Consider the following 22,918-nt stretch of genomic DNA (forward strand, 5'->3'; position numbering starts at 1 on the left):
CTCTGAGCCTGTTTCCTCAGCAGAAAAATGAAGATAATAAATCAACCGACCTCGCTGGGTTACTTTATGGCCCAAATGAGAAAACGTGTGCAAAGGGCTTGACACATCCTGGCACAAAGAGGGGTTTCAGACCTGGTGGTTATTAAATAACCCTTAGTATCTCAAAGGTCTATGTGCCAAGGCAGAGCGCTTTGGTGATTTAAGAGCTACTTGGTTTTATAATAGAAGGCGGTGTGTATAACTTCAAAGGTTTCACCAAGACAGGACTTGCTTGAGTGGATCATGGTGATGGAAGGTTCCGAAATGTTAGAGAAACAGTGTTCCTAGAACTGGGGCCTGGGCCGCATAGAGCATACAAGGGGACACTTAGATAAAGACAGAGCAGTAAGTGAACAAGCAGATTCTCCAGCGCTGCTGCTGAATAGCTATAAGATCTGGGGAAAGTTACCTAACTGCTCTGTGCCTCAGCTTCCTCATCAATAAAGTAGTTAAGAAAATTATTTACACTTATATATACATCAACATCGCATTCAGAGTTTTTTTTTAAACAATATGGTATAAAATTGTGAATAAATTATCAACACCAAAAATTAACAGAGAGACCCCCATCCTCCAAAAAAAGAGAAATGCCTGGAAGGAAATATTAATAGTGGTTATCTCCTGGGTGGTATACGAGTGATTTTTACTCCTTTAAATTTTTGTGATTTAAAACTTATATCTAATGATCATTATTGTTTTTATAATCACTTAAAGTTATAGAAAAATAAAGTATAAACTAGATGTTGGAAAAAAAAAAATTCTAAGATGAAAATGGGCTTCCCTGATAGCTAAGTTGGTAAAGAATCCTCCTGTAATGCAGGAGACCCCAGTTTGATCCCTGGGTTGGGAAGATCTGTTGGAGAAGGGATAGGCTCCCCACTCTAGTATTCTTGGACTTCCCTTGTGGTTCAGCTGGTAAAGAATCCGTCCGCAGTGCGGGAGACCTGAGTTCGATACCTGGGTTGGGAAGATCCCCTGGAGAAGGGACAGGCTACCCTACCCATTTCCAGTATTCTGGCCTGGAGAATTCCATGGACTGTATAGCCCATGGGGTCGCCAAGAGTCGGACAGGACTGAGCGACTTTCGCTTAGCAGTAAGATGAAAATGCCTACGGGACTACCTGGTGACGCCTGTGGGTGGCGCTGCAGAGCTCTTGGTGGAAAGGCAGGCGTGTGTGCACCCTAGGTAGCCCAGGCCAGTTCCTCAGGCAGGAAAAGTTGCTTCAGGTTTTAAGGTTTCCTTCCCTTAACCCCAGATCGTCCTTCCTCTGCTCCCAAGGAAGTCTAACTCTGTATTTTAATGTGAAATTTCCTATTGCTTAAGTGCAAGCTAATTTAAAGTTTTAAAATACAGTGTTCTGGCCAAGACAATAAATGTGTGGGTTGAATCCATTTCAACTAGTAGAGAAAATGAAAGAAGAAACAAAAGAGGGAAGGATAACACTTATTTTGCAAAAATAATATATCACTGGTATCCTTTAAACAGCAAGCTCCTCAGTTCAATAGAAATATGGTTTGGTTGGAAAAAAAAAAAAAAGACAAGTACATATGTTTAGGAATTGCTAAAAATAAAGCATGCCTCTTTTTAGAAACTGATTACTACAGCAGAAGGACTGCTACATTTAAAACAATGCAGCCAAGATAATGTTGGCCTTCATCTAGCGCCTCAGCCTGGGGGTTACTGTGGGACTGTGACTTCAGCAATCATAATCTCTGGGGCTTTCTCCAGGGGAAGAGCCCTCCTGGATTAGATCCATCTGCTCACACAATCTGCACACTGTTACCTATGCATACAATGGGGTCAATTCACATTTCTCAAGCTAAGGCTACTGCACACCCCAGGCTCGGACACAGACCCTCCCCACGGGGCTCAAAGCCTCTCCATAAACAGCAGGACTGCCTCTTACCTTGGTGGCCTTCAGTTTCCATTCATACTGATTCCGTTCATTTTCCAACTCTTCCACCTTGATTTTGAGGTGCCGGAGCTCCTGAAGCAACTCCTAGACGAGTGAGCAAGACAGAGTTCTGATGGTTAAAGAGCAGGGTGTTGCCAGGATCTACAATCCTGCATAATAAGCACATGCACAGAGGATGACGCCAAGGCAGGAGCCACCACATCAGGCTCCGCACTGCGGCTGGCTCCGATCTTTAAAGATGGCCGGTCCTTGCTTCAGGAAGAGCTGTGTGCCTATTACAAAACAAAGGCCTGGAGTTTCAGACATAAGGAAGAGAACATTTTTTCTTTTAGAACCTGTTCCCCTCCACTTTTCTAGCATCTGCATTCCCTGTAGGGGGTACCCAAACCATGCACACACGTGTAAAGGACAGGAGAGGTAGGGTTTGGGAGCAAGAGAAACAGAGATGCAAAAAACAAACAAAAACAAGGCAGCTTCTTATAGACAAAGGGACAGGAAGCGTGCTAAGTGGGAGCATCTCTCTGCCTGGGGAGTTGAGGAGCCTAAAGGGAGGGTCAGGGAGGAAGTGACAAGCCAGGAGGATAGAAATCAAACACTGCAAGGTCAAACGCTCAAGTGTGAAATGTAAAGGCTGGCCTGGGTGTTCTAGCTCTGAGGAGGGAGTTGGCTTGAAGAAAGGAGGAAGAGGGGAGGCATCTAGGGAGAGGGCAGACAGGAAGCATGAAGGCAGACAGCCTGTTGGGCTGGAGCAGAGGATGGGCAGCCTTCAGTGGGAATAAGGTCAGGAGATAAGGTGGAACCTTACTGTAAAGGCTGTTGGATGAGAATATAAAGAATTCTGAAGCCATTCTTTAGATCGTATTATAGGAAGCCATTGAAGGTTGCTGAGTGGGAAGGTGACATTTAAACAACTTGCTGATGGTGGAGCTGGAAATCAGGCCTGTTATCTTCTGACTCCAGGGCCCCTGCTTTCTACAGTACCCCTTAGTACAGACACCACTGTCCCAAACCTAGGGTCCTTTAACAGACAAATGGTCCTGTTGACTGGTTTCATTCAGAAAAATTAGCATAAAAGTGTTTACTTCCACAGACTTTCTGAACTCCAGACTCATGTAACTTTCCACTTAACACCTCCACATGGATGGCATCTGGGCCTCTTCCAACTGTCATGGCCCAAGCGGAACTCTCAGTTCCCGTTTTTAGATATCCTTGTCTCACTAAATGACATCTCCATCTTGTGTCAGAAACCCAGGATCCCTCCTTGGCATCTCTTTGGTCTTTGCCCCCAACATACGTAATCTACAGAGCCTTGTAAATTCTACCTTCAAGGAAACGGCCTGAGTCTCTTGTTTAACTCCAACCCCACTGTGGCTACTCTGATCCAGCAGTCAGTGCTGACAGCCTGGACAGTCTCTCTGCTGGCTGGTCCTCTGTCGTCTTGCCCTTCTTGAATCCACTGGCCCCATGGCATCCAGGGGAACAATACAATTGAAGCACAAGTCTGATCTTGGCCTTCCCTGCTCTTCAAAGATCATGAAATTTAACCCGTGACCAACACAGCTGGGCCTGACCCTGCGCCCTGACTCTTGTATTACTAGCTCTCCCCAGGTCTACTCCAGCCACACCCGTACTTGTTAGTTCCATCTGACTTGGGCCCTTGCACCTGCAGCTCCCTCAGTCTGGAGTTGTCTGCCAGGTTAATCCCTGCCCATCCTTCAGACTGCCTTGAGCAAAGCTATCCCAACCTCCACACTTCCTCAGATCTCCCTTCTATACTCTTGTGGTATCTGTATCATCTTTTACATCATTTGCAATTAAACATTTACCGGTGTGACTGCTAGTGGCTAGTTATCCTCCTATATTGTGAACTCCATGAGCTTTGCTAACCTCTGGCACATAGTCAAGTATGCATTATTTCTTGATGAATGAACACATGCAACTCAAGCCATCTATTAACTGGCCTAGAGCTCTTTGCATTCTGAGACAATCCACCGGAAAGTGACATCGCTTCCACTTGAACTGTGTAGGTTTTACTAAGATTTTTTTTTTAACTAAAATTTTTTTTTTACTAAAAATCTTTACAAAGATTTTTTTTTATAAATGAGGTGAACATTTGTTGCTGCCCTTAAAAAAAAAAAGTCTTCCAAGCTAAGATTATTGCCTCCTTGATCTGCAACATTAGACTTTAAGGCCTGTTGTGACTTGTAGCAGATCCAAGATCATTTTCTGAGTCTAGCTGTGCTTGAGGGGGATTCCAAGCCTGCTGATGGCAGAACCCAAAGTGTGCAGGTTACTGCTGAGGAGCAGCCATTATGGGGACACCGAGCAGGACCATCTCCAGGCTTGGGGACCTCTGGGGCCCAGCCTCTTCCTTCTCAGCTATTTGTTGCCCATCATGAGCTATTAGCACTGGTGCCCACTCTCATTTCTCTCACAAGTCCTTCTGGGGTGACCCGCTCTCCATGGGGCCAGCACCCTGTCGGAGCTCCCCTTTCCAAATCTGCACCTCATCTTGACTCTCATTTTCTTCCCCACCGAGCCCTGTCCTCTCATGCCCAAGTCAGAGTAGAGATTTTTCAACACGTCTCATAGTTGAATATAACATCACGGCAACTTCCTACAGACGTGGCTATCGTGACCTTGACCTTCCCGGTCCTCTTCAGTAGGGAGCATTGGAGGCACAGGATCATGGCTGTGCAGCTGCCATCACAAAACACTGGTGACACCAGTGTGAGGGGTCAAGTCTAGAATCCCAGTCAGATACACTCCACAGGCCCAGAGGTGGTGAGATCCCGCAAACGTGATCATGTGGGAGAATTTCCCCCAGAAACTGAGACGATGACAGTTGTCACATATACGGAAACTCGTGTTCTATTTTCTCACTGGGGATAAATCCCTTTAAGTATAAACTTGAAAGGATTCTTTCATGATGCTATTTTTTTCTTAAAAAAAAAAAAAAAAAGAAATCACGTGAGACGAAACTTCATTTAATCTCCCAGCCCAGGAGGAAGAGCTGGTCAGACCTGGGACGGGAACTCCTGAAGCTTCCTTTTATACCAATGCCCCATCATTTGGGGCACCTGACACAGCTCACTCCCAGCCCTGAGGCAGATAAGTGCAGTCGCCGTCAGAGGGGTGGCCTCTCCTGCTCAGATGCTGCTGGGGGAGTGTCACAGAGCTCAGCTCACGTCCCCCAAGGGGAGTCCCAAGCTCTGCCCAGAGGTGACTGCAGATCCATGTTAAGCTAGCACACACGGTTCTGGTTAGGAGATACCCCGGTCCCTCCGCCATGAGACGCCCCACACACACATGCGCCCATATACTTAAGTGTGGTGCCTACAGGTGACCCCTCCCCGTGGGCACAGTCCTGGCCGCAGGGCTGGGGCCGGGCCGCACCGTCGCCAGCCGCCACCTCCTCAGAGTAGTCCCTACTGAGAGAGAGGCGCTCTTGCATCTGCCTGTGGATGTCCAGCTGCAGCCTACACATCTGCTCCTGCAGCTCACTGATCACATTCAGAACCGACTGTAGGAAGGAAGAGAGAGGAGAAAAAAGCACTCAGCGTCAGTCTGCACTCACACGCGGAACTCCCTGGGAAAGCAGAACAGAAGGACGGAAGTGTGCAGTGGGGCACCCGGGGGTCACTGTCCATGACCACCTGCTCTCTTCACAGGAACCAAAAGACGCAGTGTTTTCCCTCACCTGCCCCATCCGCAGGACTGTCTTGCAATTTGAACAACCCCCTCAGCAATGCCTTCGTGCCATACTGGGGGCCATCATTACCTGTCCAGGTCTGAGATGCAGAGTCCAGCAACAGAGAGATGGGCATACATGTGGACACACCCCTTCTACACACACCAACTCCTTCCCTAAACATACCAACACCTGAGTACCAGGGACATACAGCACACAACATGTTCACAGGTCCCCAACCCTAAGCACTCCCTCACGCCCAACACCACACCTGCCTCCTCTGAAGCCTCAAGAACATTTTGGCCTTTTATGTCAACTTCAGAAAAATACTGCAACTTTTAGAATTCATACCTACTTAGTTCTGAATCTCTTGGACTAGCAGCTCCACTGGGCTTTTCTTTATCTACTCCACAGACATTTAGTGCCATTCTTCAGGGACCCAAGGCCACAGTAAGCAGCGGCACTCATGGGTGAGTGAGGAGAAACACACAAATAAAAATCACAAATGGTTATAAGTGCTATGCCAGGAAGACGGCGGGGCTTTCAGAGAGTGGGGAGGGACTAATTCTGCCTGGGTCAGGTCAGAGATGGGACGAGTCTCAGTGATGTCAAGTAGGCACATTCTAGACCCCTCACCTGGGTGGGGGTAAAGGAGACGAGGAGTCAGGGACTGGGTGATATGGTAGATGACGGTACTGCTCACATCAACAAGATACCCGAGAGGCTGGGGAAGACTGTGGGCAGAGTGAAGGAGATGGCTGCCAATAGATCTAAACAGAGCCCAGGGTGGTCAGGGTGGCAGCCAATCACAGTGGTTAGCCCCTTTCTGCCCACCTTTACTGATGTTCTAAGCACCGTGCTGAGGGGTCTGCCCCCTGGTACCTGCCCAGGCATGCAACGTTTTCCATCCCCAGTAGAAATTGTGTTTTGTTTAAAAAGAAAAGCTCCTCCCTGCTAAACCTTGTTGGGTCCAGGTGGCAGCTTGGGGCTGAGAGGACACTGGGCTTGGGCCCTACGCCAGCCACTCCACTTGAACCTGGGGAGCTGAGCGGCAGGCATGGCTGTTGTAAGCGGGCCCCGGGCCTCCTGGCCACTCTGCCCTGGAGCCAGCTCACCTAAATCAGCCTGGAGATGGCCCCACCCTGTCTTCACCCAGAATCAGCGTCAGAAGGTGGGCCGCCCTTGACTCAGCTGACTTTGGTAAACAGCTTGCATGGTGCCTGGCACACGGGAGCCTTCAATAAATGGGAGTTCACTTTCCCCCAGTGCTTCTCCTTTTGCCACCAAGTACTTGACCCGTAAGGAATGAAGGAGAGAAACTGGGAGAGCAATCAAAAACATCTCAAGGTCACAGGACATAGTGAAGACCTACGTGACGTTGATCACTGACAACAAAAGCCCAGGCATGCCCCCCATACTGGTCACTCTTCCAGAGCCTTTAGTCTTTCCTAGCCACTGGCCCCGCCTGTCATCAGACCCGTTCTTCTCTCGCTTATGTAAGTTTCAAGAACTTTGCTGCCCTCACTCTTCTCTTGTTCCCTTCATTGGTATCTCTCTCAAGTGAGGGGTCTAGACCCACTGACCCTGATTTTCATCACCTCATCCCCACCTCCAGTCTCCAGGCAAATGAGCTGGAGCTCTGTCTCCACCACACAAGGGGTCAGTACCGGCCTCCTCGTCAGATCCACACATGTGTTCTCTGTCCTCAAGCTGTGTGGCTCCCTCTTTTTACTCCTTACCTTCAGCAACTCTGAACTACTCAGGTTCTTCTGGCCTCTCTTTTACTCTTTTTCTGCCAACCTATCCATCACTCCAGCCTGTGGGTCTTCATGAATCCCAATGTCAACTGACTCGTTTAGTTTTTATTTGGCTTCCTGTCATCACAACTTCAAGTCCTTCTATTTCAGCATCCAAATTATGGACTAAAAATGCTCACCAGGCAGGAGGACTAAGAGCAGATGACATGACCCTCTACAAAAAAATCTTCCTAGCAGGAATCTTACGGCACTGTTCATTATCATTTGGGTACCAATAAGATGCTTGCTCCTTGGAAGAAAAGTTATGACCAACCTAGACAGCTTATTAAAAAGCAGAGGCATTACTTTGCCAACAAAGCTCCGTCTAGTCAAAGCTATGGTTTCTCCAGTAGTCATGTATGGATGTGAGAGTTGGAAAGCTGAGCACCGAAGAATTGATGCTTTTGAACTGTGGTGTTGGAGAAGACTCTTGAGAGTCCCTTGGACAGCAAGGACACCCAACCAGTCCATCTTAAAGGAAATAAGTACTGAATATTCATTGGAAAAACTGATGCTGAAGCTGAAGCTCCAATACTTTGACCACCTGATGTAAAGAACTGACTCATTTGAAAAGACCCCGATGCTGGGAAAGATTGAAAGTGGGAGAAGGGGACGAAAGAAGATGAGATGGTTGGATGGCATCACCAACTCAATGGACATGAGTTTGAGTGAACTCTGGGAGTTGGTGATGGACAGGGAGGCCTGGTGTGCTGTAGTCCATGGGGTCGCAAAGAGTCGAACACAACTGAGCAACTGAACTGGTGCCTATTTTGGCATTCATCCTAAATTCCTATATCTTATCCACAAGACTTATCCCAAGCAGTGTTTCCACATGTGATGCCTCACTAAAGTGGGGATTTTCCGGGCCTAATGCTGCAAGATGTACTCCTGGCGAAACCAGTGAGGCCCAACAGACATGACTCACTCTTAAGAGACACAGACCCCTACTTAGTCTTCTAGCTTCTCACAAACCATCACAGGGTTGACTTCAAACTCAGCAGAATGAATTTTGTAGAACCCTTCTTTCTTTGCCATTTTGAAAAAAAGAGGAGGAGTAAAAAATGGTTACTTCCAGTTTTTTTAGCAACTCACTGATTTCTCAGATTCCTTAAAATTCACTCACAGCAAGCACTTGTGCACCTGTGAGAAGCATCAGCGGAACCAAGCCCATTCTTTCTTTGACCTTCTCGCTGAGCGTGTGACTTTAAAGGGAAACCTCCCTATTGCCCTCGGCACTGGCCCTTTGAGTGGGGTTTGCCCTTCCGGATTACTGTTCATACAGGTGCACTTTCATTTGTCTTTTAACCTTTGGTACAAGCCCTTTTGAAAACTAGTTTCTCTCAAGGTATCTCTAAGCTTCTCCTTTTTATTGGTATTATTTGTGAGGTTACACAGTCAGAAATAATTATATTTCTAAGTAGTTCAATATTTTTGAGTCATCTCTTCTTTGTCTGAACTTTCAAAGGTAAGCTTTACCAAAGTCTACAGTGTATGGCAGTCTATGGTGAGTTTCCCCTCCTCCACTGTCATGAATTCTCAAAATAGCAATGGCCACTCACTCCCAAGATACTCTTCACTTCTACTTCATAAACTAGTTTCTAGCTTTGCTTTAGCTTTAGAGCCATAGTGGGAGTTTTCCTGGTTTATCTACATTCAGGGCAGAAACTAAAAACAAGAGGGTAGGGAAGAAACAAAAACAAAAAGCAGCCTTTCGATACTTAGGTGTTTAGCTGAAGGAATCTTTTGAAAGTAAAAGCGTGAGTCGCTCAGTCGTGTCCGACTCTTTGAAACCCTGTGGACTGTAGCCCGCCAGGCTCCTCTGTTCAGGAGATTTCCCAAGCAAGAATGCTGGAGTGCATCGCCATTCCTTTCTCCAGGGAATCTTCCCAACCTAGAGACTGAATGTGGTTGTCCTGCATTGCAGGCAGATTCTTTACTGTCTGAACCACTAGGGAAGCCTGGAGTAGTCTTTTTAGGAACTCTCCAAATTGCCGCTCCCTCCCATTCCTGTCCCTTGTCTGCCTCCATCAGTCTGGGCATCTGTATTAGGAGTGCACCCATTTTCCTCCTCTGCTTCCTGTAACCACGTGGTGCAGCCCAGCAATTCTGGACACTCTCCTCTCAACCTCCTATCCATGTGGCAGTGCTGCTCTCCAGTGTGTGCATCCTCGGGCCTGCCACTTCAGTGTACTTTAAAATCCTTATTTTCAGAGCCAGCCCATCTCTTCTCTCAACAGGTCTGTCTCTCTCCCATTCGGTGGAGCCTTTTGTCGCAGTGTTTCCGTTCTCAGGCTTCATGTCATGAAGTCCAGGTGACATTTATGAGGTTCTAATCACTGCTCTGTAATCTCAGCTCATTTTATTTATTCCTCCTGCTTTGCTAACCATCAAATTTCTTTTTTTTAATGGCACTTTTCTGTGTGAGACTACTGGGCAGCTCCCATAATCAGTCTTTCCTATGCTACCCTACCTGTTAAACTTGTTCACAGTTTTACTTAGCTGTTTTTCTCCCTCTTACTTCATGCTCAGTTTAGGACCATCCTGGCACTCTGACACATCAGGGTGGGAATACCACCTCCACACCTGTCAAAAGGTCAAATGCATGTACCCTTTGACCCTTCAATTTCACTTCAATATCTTCACACATTTACAAATTTATTCACAACAGCATTACTTATAAGAGCAAACACTTGGAAACAAATGTCCACCCAAAAAGAGAGAAATGGCTAAATGAGGGTAGAGAGCGAAATAATATATAAACATAAATACAAATGAGGAAAAAAAAATTTAATGTGCTTGATATGAAACAAACTCTGACTGCTCATTAAAAAAGAGAAAGATCTAAAGTAATGTGTATCTGTGCAAAAATGAGGAAAATAATTAATCCACCTAAATTTGCTCATCCATACATAGGATAACTCTGAAGCATACAAAACAAACTGACAACACTGGCGCCTGCCTGCTGGCCGGGGAAAGGCCATGGAAGAGGAGATTTTGCTGCGTTACCTTTCTGAACTAACTTATGTGAGTTGTTGGAGTATAATTCCTATACAAATAAAAATGAGTAAATAAAATAAAATACAGAAAATAAAAACAAGAATAGTAAAACTTTCCTAAGTCAGGCTAGCACCTCTCAGAGCAAACACAATGATCCCAGCCTTTGCTCTGTACTCCAAGTCCATCATTCTGATTGCCCCAGTTCAGAAATCAGAACCCTTCCTTTCCAAAGTCCCACCCATAGGAAGAAAGTAAGCATGACAACAGCATCTGTGCTACAAGACATTCCATTTTCTGCCAGGAAATCCTAGAGACTGCTTCTGGTTCTCTTTGAGATATTCCTGACCCATCGGGCTGCCTCCATTTCCCAGCACACGCCAGGCCCCTGGTCCCCTTTTGGAAGGCTGCTTTGGTACTACACGCAGAAGGGGATGCAGCTGCAGGCCTCGCTGCATACCCAGTGCTGGAAGCCAGATGCCCTTCTCCAAGGAAGATCTCTCCAAGGGCTGTGACTTTGATAGGTGCGCCACCCAGAGGTTTTCCTTTGTCTCTGGATCGCTTTCTTTCATGTCCCATCCTCCTAATTGTGGTATCACTTTTCGCACTGGTCACTTTTCCTATCATCCTACTTTTCAGGCATAAACCTAACAGACCCAAACATGGGTCCCCTGAAATGACCCAGAACCACTGCAAAAGGCTCAGAAGAAAAGGTACAGTAAACAGGAAACCCAGTATTCACCCATGTCTCACAAGGGTCACCAGTGACTCCTGAGTGAGCTGGCTGTCAGGATTGTATTCGTCTAACAGGAAACCTACACCTCAAAGTCCTCGGGTTTATATATGAATATTTGTAATCACTTTGATACTGACTATAGGGCAGCAGGATACTGGCTTAGGATAAATCCTGAGCTACACAGAGAAAGTTTGTTCAGATCTGGCTCAAAAGACCTCAAAAGAAAAAAAGAAAAAAGTCTTGCCTCTTTCAAACTGTAAGCAATCAGCTGAACCTTAAGCTAAGTGCATTCACTAGAAAAACAGCAGCAGCACAGGATGAGAAGCAACATTCCCTTTAATCATGCTCCTACGCCCTCAGTGACCTGAGCTGGCCAAACATCTCACACAAAACAAACACCTTCACACACAGGACAATAGTGCAGCTTAAGCAGCCCTCCGCATGGCTCTGAGCCTCAGATGCTCCAGAGAGTTACAGACAGGAGTGTTGGGTCTCAACATACCAGCAAAGATCCTGTTCAATTACAAGAATGAGAAAGTTGTTTCAGGTCAGGGGGCTGGTCGCTGAATTTCACAAGTTTCAACAGCCTAAAAAATTCCTCCACGTGGAAGGAAACCTAATGCTTGTACTAGCAGCTGGGAAGGGCTGTTATCTGGTAGAACTGAGGCCAGGGGCTTAGGGCTTATGGTACCCCATATATGAACAGCCTAATGGAAAACAAAAACAAAAACTCAGACTGAAAAATAATCCTTCAGAAAAGAAAAAATAAAGCAAACAGTAAAATGACTGCATTAGTGGTACTCGGCCTAGAAGTGGGGGCTCCCCTTCCTTATCCAGAAAGGAGCTGAACTGATCCAGCTCAGTGCTAACCCAGCATTCTGCTGCCATGAACTGACTCTAAGGCTCACGCACACACACCCATATGTGGGCCCACACCCACTACAGTGACTGGTTCAGAACAAAGCACTTGAGCCAAATTAGCCCAATGAGATGCAATCCTGGGGAACCTTTGAAAGAGAGAATCTCTCTATGCACTATGCCACTATAGTAGGCTCTAAGGCTACCTCTGGCCACCTTCGTCACACGTGGGAGAGCCTTCCTGAGAATAAGGCTGGTGCGTGCATGCTCATGTCTGACTCTTTGCGACACCATGGACTGTAGCCCACCAGGCTCCTCTGTCCACAGAATTTTCCAGGCAAGAACACTAGAGCAGGTTGCCATTTCCTTCTCCAGGCAATCTTCCTAACCCAGGGATCTAACTGGCATCTCTTATGCCTCATGCATTGGCAGGTGGATTCTTTACCACTGAGCCATCTGGGAAGCCAAGAACAAGGATGGAACAGAACCAAATGAGACATTAAACCTGATTTCTAATGACATGGTGAAGCCAACTGGATCTAGTGAGATCAGCTTTTAAAACCCTAGACTGTTCCAGTTGTGTGACTTAATAGTCCCCCCTCTTTCTTTTCCTTCCTTCTTTCCGTGGTTTTGGTCTCTATGGTTTTAAGTCTTCCGCCCCCAAGCCTAAATGTATATTCACATGTCTTGAAATATTGGTAAAAGAACTCTACATCTGGAGAAAATCCAGTTGCTTCTCTCTGAACATTGAAGAAGTATAGTCTATTCAATTGACACTTCACACAGATAAGCTTTCAGTCTGTGTGAACTCTGCAGTCGGTCAATAATGTAGCTAGGTCTACATTTTCATTTCTTGCATGCTCAACAACACAATCAGTAATAACTAATAAAAGCTTGCTATCCAGCACTATGCTAAGGACTATACATACACATGATGTCCTTCCTTCCTCAGAACAACTGAGCAAATAGCAAGTATTGCTAATCTCCATTTCACAGAAGAAGAAACAGAGGTTTGCGGGGGCAGGGTTCAATTACTTTTCTAAGATCACAGAGCTACTGAGTAGCTGAGCTTGGATTACAGCCAAGAGATCTGATTCAAGAGCGTGCACTCTTAATCCCTGGAAGATGGTGTCCTCAGCTTAATGGAGATAAATTTTATTTTGGCAACTATACCTCTTACTAACGAGCATGTTCTCAAAAGCAACACAAGGAATATGCCCCACATATTAGCAGTGTCTCCATCGCCAGCATTTACCCAGTAAACACAAATGTGCCAGGTTTCAGAGGACAATGATGTTTGTGCTTAATTGAAAGGAACAATGTCCATCTTTAGATTTTAGATATGCCTGAATGGAAGCAAGGATGCCAGATCATACGATACAGACTTAACTTTTGTTATTTTTTTTTCTGATTTCATAACACAATTACCCATTTTACAGATAAAGAAATGGAAGTTCAGAGAGATTAAGTAGTTAACTTGCTGAAATTCAAAGAGGTATTAACCAGTTAGGTCAGTTAATTGAGCCAAGGCATTTCTAACCCTAAAGGCTGCTCTTCTTGTCACTTCTCACAATGCCACATCTCAGAATGCACAGTATACAAAAGGAGAGGCTTGTGGGTAGAAACACACAGAAGGTGGTTATATTAAGTTAAAGCAGACTGTTCTGAGCTGAGCCTGAACTTTATTCAAAACATTTATCACAAAAAAAAAAAAAAAAAAAAACTATCTGGCATGCTCCAGTCAATGGCGTATGAAGCCTGAGAAAACAAACCAAAACAAGTCACAGGAAAACATTCTCTAAGAGAAAGCCTGTTTACAGGCTCACCCACAGGAGCCATCAGGAGAAAAGAAACACAAAATCTAGGGGCCACAACTGGGTCACTGAAATGCATATTAAAGAATGTCTCCAGGCTCCATGAACAATGACAGTGGCCATCCCAGCACATGGTCATCTCTCGCAGGAGACCTCTTGTGTCCCTCTGAGTCTTGTCTGCTCCTTTCCATCCTTGCCAGCAGCCTGAGGGAGGATAAAGCCTAGAGCCAAAATGGGGTGGTTTGGGCACTGCTGAAATCTGCAGCCACAGCAAAACCCGATAACTTGGTATTAACAGATCACTGGGTCTCTGATGTATAGATGTTTCTGGCACTCAGTGGCTGTCAGGCGTGGGGTTGACCAGATGGCCTGAGGCCACACTAGGATAGCTTCCCCTGATCTGAGTTTAGGGTAGTATGGGTCCTCCCCAGAATGTGGTTTATCGCACTCACCTCTGCTTTTTTCTGCTTCTCCTCCTGCTCTTTCTGTTCCTTCTCCATGCCCACCAGCTTGAGCTTCAGCTCAGACACTTCGGTCATCAAATTGAGCTTCTGGGTCTCAAGAGATGTACGACTTAGTAGCTCCTGCAGGCAAAAACAGATCTCAAAATCATAAACCTCCATGGCAGTAGGAACAACTGTAACTCCATTCATAGCACATAAGGCAGTCTCTACATTGTACATTGAAACTGTTACATGTGAGTCACACTTCTCTCTGGGACAGGCCTGTGTTGATGGTGGGTCACTCAGGGATTGCACAGTTCCTGATCCTATCCTCTGTGCTCTGAGAGTCAATGTGAGCTACGTTTCTCAAGAAAACACATTTGTCCATAGAAACCATTATTCATTATTTCCAGGTTAGAGAAAAATAGATGGGTTGGCTCAGAGAACAAAATTTCTCCATGTCTATTTTTAAAGCAAAGGCAGCAGATTCTCTGCACCAAAATAAACAAACAAAAAACAAGCTAATGTTAATAATATATGTTTCAAAACCAAAGTCTCCATATCATCTCCTGGGCTTAGTTCAATATTCAGCCCAGTCTTCCACACATCTCACTGTAAGACCTCACTGCAATGAACCTAGAAGGGAGCTAGGACATAAAGCAGATATTCGGTTATTATTTACTGAATAGTTATAGTATAATCTTCTGTGATATGTATCTTTCCCAGTAGTCCTGCCAAGCCTAAAATAGTAGCAGACAACAACCTGCCATTAATGCATGCACTTAATAAGCATAAATAAGATGAGAAACAAAGGTGATAGGTGAAACACCTGCTCAGCACTACTAGGAATTATGAAGGATCTCAAAAGCCAGGCGGACGTCCCGTCGTCCAGGGGTAACATTTCTCCATGGGCAAAAAGGCAATGTTCCACGAGATCCCAAATCCTGCCACCCAGCAGACACTGGACACACAAGTCTGGGCAAGGAGACTATGATATGGTCCTCAGAGGCCCTAGGAAGGTAACCCCTGACGTGAGCAGGTGGAAAGGACATCCTGCCATGGTCTGAACTTTCTGTGTCATCTTAAGCAACCCAACCCTAGTACAAGAATGGTGATATCAACAATCTGACCCTACAGCCACAATTTCATGTGTTCTGAACCGTCTTCAACTCATAAAACCAAACCACATGAGACACAGATTTTAACTTGGACAAGATGATTTCCTAGGCCAAAGGCCGTCAGTATCGCTGAAAGCCAGGCTTCAAACCGTCCATTTGCTAACCTGAGGGAGTAAGTATCTAGAACCCAGAGAATTCAGCAAAATGAGCTTTTCACTAGGCTGAGGAGGCCAGCTCTTCTGAGCCAGCCAGATGTGAAGCTGGCTTACAGGGCAAAGGTGGGGCTGCTTGGTCATGAGGAGTTAGCCAGATAAGGGAGCCCAGTGTTGAGAGCAGGGGTGGGTGGACACAGATTCACTGAGTACCTCCTCTGTGCTCAACACTGCTGGGTGCTTTACATATACTATCTCAATAAACCCCCACCAGGGACTAAGCAGTCAACATTATCACCCCTATTTCAAGATGAAGAAACAGGCCCAAGATTTATTGGTCCTTTCATCTACTTGAGGCAATCTGCAAATAGACAATTCAAGTTAAAAAATAAGTTGTAAAAATTAAAGCAGGTAAGGAAAGAAGATGAAGCCAGAGTGATTTTTGGCATAAAACTCAGACCCTAAAGTTCTATTCTTTATTGGTGATCAATATTATCTATATTGATGCTTTTGAACTGGGGTGTTGGAGAAGACTCTTGAGAGTCCCTTGGAGTGCAAGAAGATCCAACCAGTCCATCCTAAAGGAAATCAGTCCTGAAGATTCATTGAAGGATTGATCCTGAAGCTGAAACTCCAATACTTTTGCCACCTGATGTGAAGAGCTGACTCATTGGAAAAGACCCTGATGATGGGAAAGACTGAAGGCAGGAGAAGGGGACGACAGAGGATGAGATGGTTGGATGGCATCACCGACCTGATGGACATGAGTTTGAGTAAACTCTGGGAGTTGGTGATGGACAGGGATGCCTGGTGTGCTGCAGTCCATGGGGTCGCAAAGAGTCAGACATGACTGAGCGACTGAACTGAACTGAAAGTTCTATTCACAGCTAGAGATTGAGTACAATGTGTGCAAATTGAATACAATGAGTGCAAAAGGAAAAAGGGATGATTCTAGAACTCCAGGATAGGATAGGATAATCCTATCCATAGTCCACAGGATAGTAACAATTGCTTTGGAGTGCTGAGAACTGAGAAAATTTTCTTCCATGAGACTTCAATCATTTGTTCAACTATCAGATGCCAAGGCCTAGGGACAGGAGAGTTAAAAACACAGCTCCTGTGGAGTACTTGAGTCTTTTAAGATGGTATTTATGCAGTCATCTATTGTCTAGTGGTCAAGATATAAGACAATATCCTGACCTAGATATTGACCCAATATACAATATCTTGACCCAATCCTACCAAGACAGGTGGGATTCAAAAAAGCTTCAGAAGGCATCTCTCTTGAAGATAAGAATCTACTCTGCTTCCTTTATTGCCAGAATCCCTCTGGCTGTTTTAACTGCCAGGTTGTAACTGGTCATACCAATGTTAAAGTTGACAAAGATAATGTTCAAATTGGTTGCATTAAAGTTCCAATAGCATTCCAATTGATAACACCAGGGCTCTGATTGGTCATACTAACCTTCCAAGTGGACATTTCAACTAGACACACCAACGTCTTAATTAGAAACCTGGAGTTGCTTAATTTCACTTAGCCTACTGTTAGTAAAACTTCTACCTACTGTCTCCTAGCTTGCATCTATTAGCATGTGCTTCCCCCTTTCATTATCATCACCCCAGTCTTTGTCATTAATATTGAGAAGTACCATCCTAGTCCCTGAACTCAAAATCAGCCTTCGCCAGTCTTATCCCAGCCCAGCTCCACCTCCTCATCTCCAGGCCCAGCAGTCTCCAGCCATTGTTGTGTACTACGACCCCTATCCTAGTTCCCATGTGTGTGCTTAGTCACCCGTCATGTACGACTCTCTACAACCTCATGGACTACAGCCCGCCAGGCTCCTCTGTCCCTGGGATTCTCCAGGCAAGAATACTGGAGTGGGTATCCATTCCTTTCTCCTGGAGATCTTCCCAACCCAGGGACTGAACCTGGGTCTCCTGCATTGCAGGCGGATTCTTTACCATCTACTACCTGACCCTCATCTTGATCCAGAATGTATGTGTTTTGCTTCTAAAATCTTCAACTCTGAAATTCTCTCCTCTAGCCACAATCCTCTGACCTTTCAACTAGCACTTTTACTTACTCAAAACATCCTTAATTTCAACTTCTGCGGCTACCAGTTACTTAATAACTCCCTATTTTCCTAGTTTATCAACTTCCTTTATGCAGTTTTTGCCTCCATAGCCGCCGTATACCTTAAGGCTTATCATTTCCATTGTACCATTTCTGCACCAGAAATTTCTCCCTCCAACTCATTCTTGCCCCTAGGTCTGAAGTGTGTTTGCTTCACCAGTGCCCAGTCCGTGCCAAACCTCAAAGACTTTTGCCTATGTTTCGACTCCCCACGGCCTGAGAACTGCTGGTAAAAGTCACTTAATGATGCCAATTTGTTTCCACACAAATTTACTCTATCTAATTACAGCTGATGTTCCAACACTGCCTGGCAAAACTTGTATTCATCTCTGGCTGGTTTCTTTCAGAGATTGTTCCAAATCTTTTCCATTCTCTTTGAGCTCTAAACCCCACCCTATTCCCCTCTTCTCCTCAAATAACCTCTCCTCATATTTACTGAAAAGATTTTTAAAGATCATCTGATCAGTCATTGAACTTACATCCTTCTGTTTCAAAGTTTCCTGGAATCATCCCTTATTTGTCTCTCTTGAATCATGTCTAAGAGAAAGCAAGCCCACACCTCCTTTCTGAGGCTAGCCTGACACGACTGAATGCAACCGTCAGAACCTCTGTGAGGTTCTACCATCTTAAGAACTGTTCCCGAGTTTGACAGAAAACAACAAAATTCTGTAAAGCAATCATCTTTCAATTAAAAAAAAAAAAAAAAAAGAACTGCTCCCGAGCCCAGTAAGTCTTCAGGTTGCACAGTAAAAGCATATGTTAAAAGATACATAGATTCCAGAGTTTTCTTCTGAACTGCCCCACCTGACCCACCTTCCTGTGGCTGAACAGTCCTCCACGCCATCCTCACTCAGCTTGAATGAAGACTCAGGTTACTCCCTGGTTAATCAGTAGTAGCGCTGGGCTTTGTTCTGAGTCCTAGTCCTGTTTCTCCCTCTAGCTGGTAGAGCAGAGTGAAGCCTGCTCACAGGGACCTGGGCCCTCCCTCACCTCTGTACTGCCTTAGAGGAAGTTCCCACCAAGTCTGGGCTACTCTAGGGTAGGGCCATTAATCATCCGATCTGACAGGCATTTAATCTCTCCCTCACCATCAGCTTCCATCCCTCAGGCTATAAACATGATCAAATTTCTGACATTTGAAAGAACCTTCCCTCTTGACCTCCTTCCCCTCCAGCGACCACCATCAGCTCCCTAGCTCTTGGACTGGGCAGGCATACTCTGTGTGTGGTGTGAGTGTGAACACTGGCTCTCTTTCTCTCTCCACTCCCTTCTTCCCCTCTCAGCCAAGCCCTGAACAGAATAATCTACTCTTGCCGCCTCTTCCTCATCTTCCTGTTACTTTTCAAGAATCTGCATGCCTGTAACGTGGCTTCTGCCTTCAGCGGGCAGAACACAGAAACTGTCCTGGCTCCGGGGACCAATGCCCACACTTCCACTTCTCAGCTCTCAACTCACTGACTCACCCTGAATCCTCTCATCAGTATAACCCCATCCTCCCTTTCCATTCCCCTGACCTTTCTTTTTTTCTTTTTCCTTTCATTTGCTAGCTTCTTTTATCCTGGTTATCCTTTAAGAATGACATTCTTGGATCCTGAGCGCCCATCCCCAAGACTGGAGTGATTTCTGGATTCAGCCTCTTTGTCTAGAAGGTTGGGCACCTACTCAGCCTGCTGGGATCTATCCCAACCACACAGCTACTATAATGTGTGGGGGTGGGGGCAGTATGAGCAGGCAGGGGGCTGGAGATGAGAGGCAACGGTTTCATAACGTCTGTTCTGATTGTTTCAAGGCTGCCTGTATAAATGAGAGAAGGCAGGGGATAAATAGAGGGTGGTATGAGACGAGGGTGGTTTGTGTTTCTTTCTATGAAGGGCCATGAAACTGGATAATGAAACTTTAGGAAGAAAACCAATAAATAAAATTATCACCCACCCCCCTCACTTCACCACGATCAGTAATCTCTTCCAGAAGGGCAAATACATCTCCCTTCTTGGAGATGAAAAAAAAAAAAAAAGCTTCCCTCTCAGAGCAAACGGTCATTTCCTTTTTCCAAAGCTCAGAGTCTGAGTGGGGCTGATAAAAAGAACTTGCCTTTCAACTAGGCTCTCCTTAAAGGGCCACATCTTGAAGCAATTACCTCCATCTTTAAGTGTGGAACCTGACCCAGGGAGTTACTGGCCAATGATGGAGGGCTGTAGCCAGACTGGCAACCTGAAACCAGAATGAGAGTATGGGCCACAGAAAGACTTGAAAGGAAAAATGTGTCCCTTTGCCCTTTGAGGTAAGAGGCCGAGGCCTTGCCGGGAAGACTCTTTCAGGGAGAGGGGCTCGTACTCAAGCTGGATTTGACTCAGTCCCCACTAAATCATCTCCCTGAACCTCAGACCCTCTACTTTATCTGTAAAAAGGGACAAAGCACCTACTTCACATTGTGGTCTGGAAATTCAACAGCAAATGAGATAAACCTGAGGAAAGCAGTTATCTGCCTCATGAATCTCCCATGGGGAGTTTTAGGGAATAACTGGCAAATCCCTGTTTTCTTCACTCATGACTCAAGTGCCCTTGTCTCCCCGGACAGATTTGTGTTCCACAGGAGCATGTGCATAGCTCTGTTTAATGTCCTTTCTGAGGCAGAAATACCTTCCTTAAGGTGCTCTTTAGGAATTTATGAACTGGGTGCTGACGACGCTTTGCTGTGTTCACACGTCTGGGCACACTGGTCCCTCACTCGACTCAGGGGCTGGAGCTGAGCCTAGGTCCTGCACTCTCCTGGCCGTTATGCGATGGTCCAGTTTTTACAAAACTGGAAGGGCTGTACTACAGCTCTAAGAGGTGGACAGAGCAGAGTCCACACTGTCATCCTCATTCTCTGTAAATAAGAACATAGGTTCACTGACTTATCCAGATCAATCTCAAGTGTTAAATCTGTACAAAGTCATGTCTGCAGACTCCAAATCCCCTCCATTTGTCATGCTCCACCCGTCACCTTCCCTGGTGGCTCACAGGGTAGAGAATCTGCCTGCAGATTCCCACCTGCAGGAAACCTGGGTTCGATCCCTGGGTTAAATTTCATTTAAATCAGTTGCATGGCAACCCACTCCAGTATTCTTGCCTGGAGAATCCGCATGGACATGGGAGCCTGGAGGGCTACATTCCGTGGGGTCGCAAAGAGTTGGACATGACTAGGTGACTAAGCATAGCACACACCTCACCTAAAAGGCAGCCAACACAAATGAGGTTACCTGATGCCTGGAGCTCCAGGTCAGGTAGGAGGACTGAAATAGAGCCAGGGGTCCTTCCCAGTTTCTCCAAAGCTGGACTGCGTCTTCCAAGGAGCTCAGCAGCCTTTCCTCCTCCCACCTCAGATTCCTTATCCTTTCTTCTTCTTGGCACGAAACATGGCTTCTGTTCTTGACATTGATTACATCTGCTGACGGCCAGTCTCTGGAAAGTACTCCCTTTGGCTGCCAGCTCTGTACGAAAGCTCTTCTCCACTGAATGCACTGGCTTCTTCCCTGAAATCATCACCCTCTGGAGAAGGGTCAGCAATCAGAGGCAGAGGAACCTCCCAGAGAACCAACGGAGGCTGCTCTAGAAAAAGCCACCAGGGACTTCATGACCTGGTTAAGGAACCAAGGGGCAAATTTCAGCCCTGTGGGCTCCATATTCAGACCAGTTGTACAAGACCCACTTGTACATTTCCTGGGAAATGTCTCTTCCTAATGAGGAAGGTTCCCTGGGGAATCTAGACATGCTCAGTGAGCCAGAGACCATACCAGAGTAGGTGTTACCACAGTCAGTCCTAAGGGGTACTTATGGATGCTCTGTTCCCACCCTATGTTCTGCAACAGACTACAGATAAGAAGTATTTTGCCCTCAAACGTATCCATAATCTATGTGTATCTCACGTAGCCCTGTCTCTGTGCTGATTCTGTTTGGTCCTGGTTCACCTGTCTATCCCTATAGGTCTTCATGCTCTCCCTTTCTGGAGACCAGATGGTTAAGTGTGTAGAAGAAAACAGATGAGAGCTAAGACATCAGTAGTCATGTACAGATGTGAGTTGGACCATAAAGGAGGTTGAGCGATGAAAATTTGATACTTTCAATTTGTGGTGCTGGAGAGAGTCTCTGGACAGCAAGGAGATCAAACTAGTCAATCTTAAAGGAAATCAACCCTGAATATTCACTGGAAGGACTGATGCTGAAGCTGAAGCTCCAATACTTTGGCCACCTGATGGGAAGAGCTGACTCATTGGAAAAGACCCTGATGCTAGGAAAGATTGAGCGCAGGAGAAGGGGATAACAGAGGATGAGATGATTGGATGGCATCAGGGACTCAATGGACATGAGTTTGAGGAAACTCTGGGAGATAATAAAGGACAAGGAAGCCTGGCATGCTGCAGTTTATGGGGTCATAAGGAACTAGACACAACTTAGTGACTGAACAACAACAAAGAGATCAGCACTTAGGAGAGGGGGCAGGCCAAACCAGGCTGAGGGGGTCCTTGGCTCACAAGTCGGGTGTGAAACTAACTTCCTCTCTCTTGGGGTCCTGGAGGGAAGCTGACATTGGTCAGGAGAACAGTTGTGGGGAGAGACAGCACAGTGGGGTTTGGAGCCCATGGATGCACGGGGTTTGGGTTACGTGGTTGAGTATGAGTTTCCTTAAGTCTACCCTGCCTCAACAGTGGTCTTCCAGCTGGCCCAAGGGGCCAAGTCTGGAATCAAGATCAGAGGTCCATGGGCCAGGTTTAGCCTGATGGTAAATATTGTGTGTTTCAAACTTTTTTCTTTTTCCCATTGGTTGCCATTAAATTGGTTGCCAATTTTTTTTTTAAACACATTATTGGGAATTTTTACAGACACTAATACCTGTTGCAGCTGATTTGTTATGTTAGTGAATAATATTGAAACACTCGAGTCAATAGCATTCAGGTAACAAAAGACATATTAATATATCTCTGGTCGGTAAGATGTTAAAATAGAAAGACCAATCTTTAAATCCTTATATGTGAATTCCCAGCTTCTTGTGAAAACTAGAATATCTAGCAATACTGGGCATCCATGGGCGGTCAGCTGCCACTTCAGACAGGATGTGTGCAAAGGGCAGGGCTGCTAGGAACGCATCCCCAAGGGAAGCAGTGTCCCTGTGCAGTCAGCAGCCCCATGCTCCTTCAGAGCTCCTGGGCCTTTAACAGGAGGCCAGGTTGGCTCAGGCAAGATTGGT

General features: G+C 45.8%; 1 protein-coding gene across 43 annotated transcripts in view; it reads right to left on the reverse strand.

The window, feature by feature from the left end:
- The window catches only part of PPFIBP2 (PPFIB scaffold protein 2), a 159,386-nt gene that overhangs the window by 41,190 nt on the left and 95,278 nt on the right, over positions 1-22,918 (reverse strand). For 25 of the 43 annotated variants that reach the window (XM_086340260.1, XM_086340257.1, XM_086340253.1 and 22 more), the window contains 2 exons: positions 14,297-14,428; positions 1,947-2,039 (listed from right to left, as the gene is read on the reverse strand). In XM_086340260.1, coding sequence (XP_086196386.1) covers positions 1,947-2,039; positions 14,297-14,428 — 225 coding nt within the window. Of the gene's footprint in view, positions 1-1,946; positions 2,040-5,295; positions 5,479-14,296; positions 14,429-18,504; positions 19,359-20,933; positions 21,312-22,918 lie in introns of those variants that run through there. The other 18 variants (XM_086340282.1, XM_086340244.1, XM_086340239.1 and 15 more) reach the window with 5 other exon arrangements.

This window comes from Bos grunniens, chromosome 15 (genome assembly GCF_055505025.1).
Source record: "Bos grunniens cultivar Pamir isolate PY7600 chromosome 15, Bosgru_T2T1.0, whole genome shotgun sequence".
In the NCBI taxonomy this organism is placed as follows: Eukaryota; Metazoa; Chordata; class Mammalia; order Artiodactyla; family Bovidae; genus Bos; species Bos grunniens.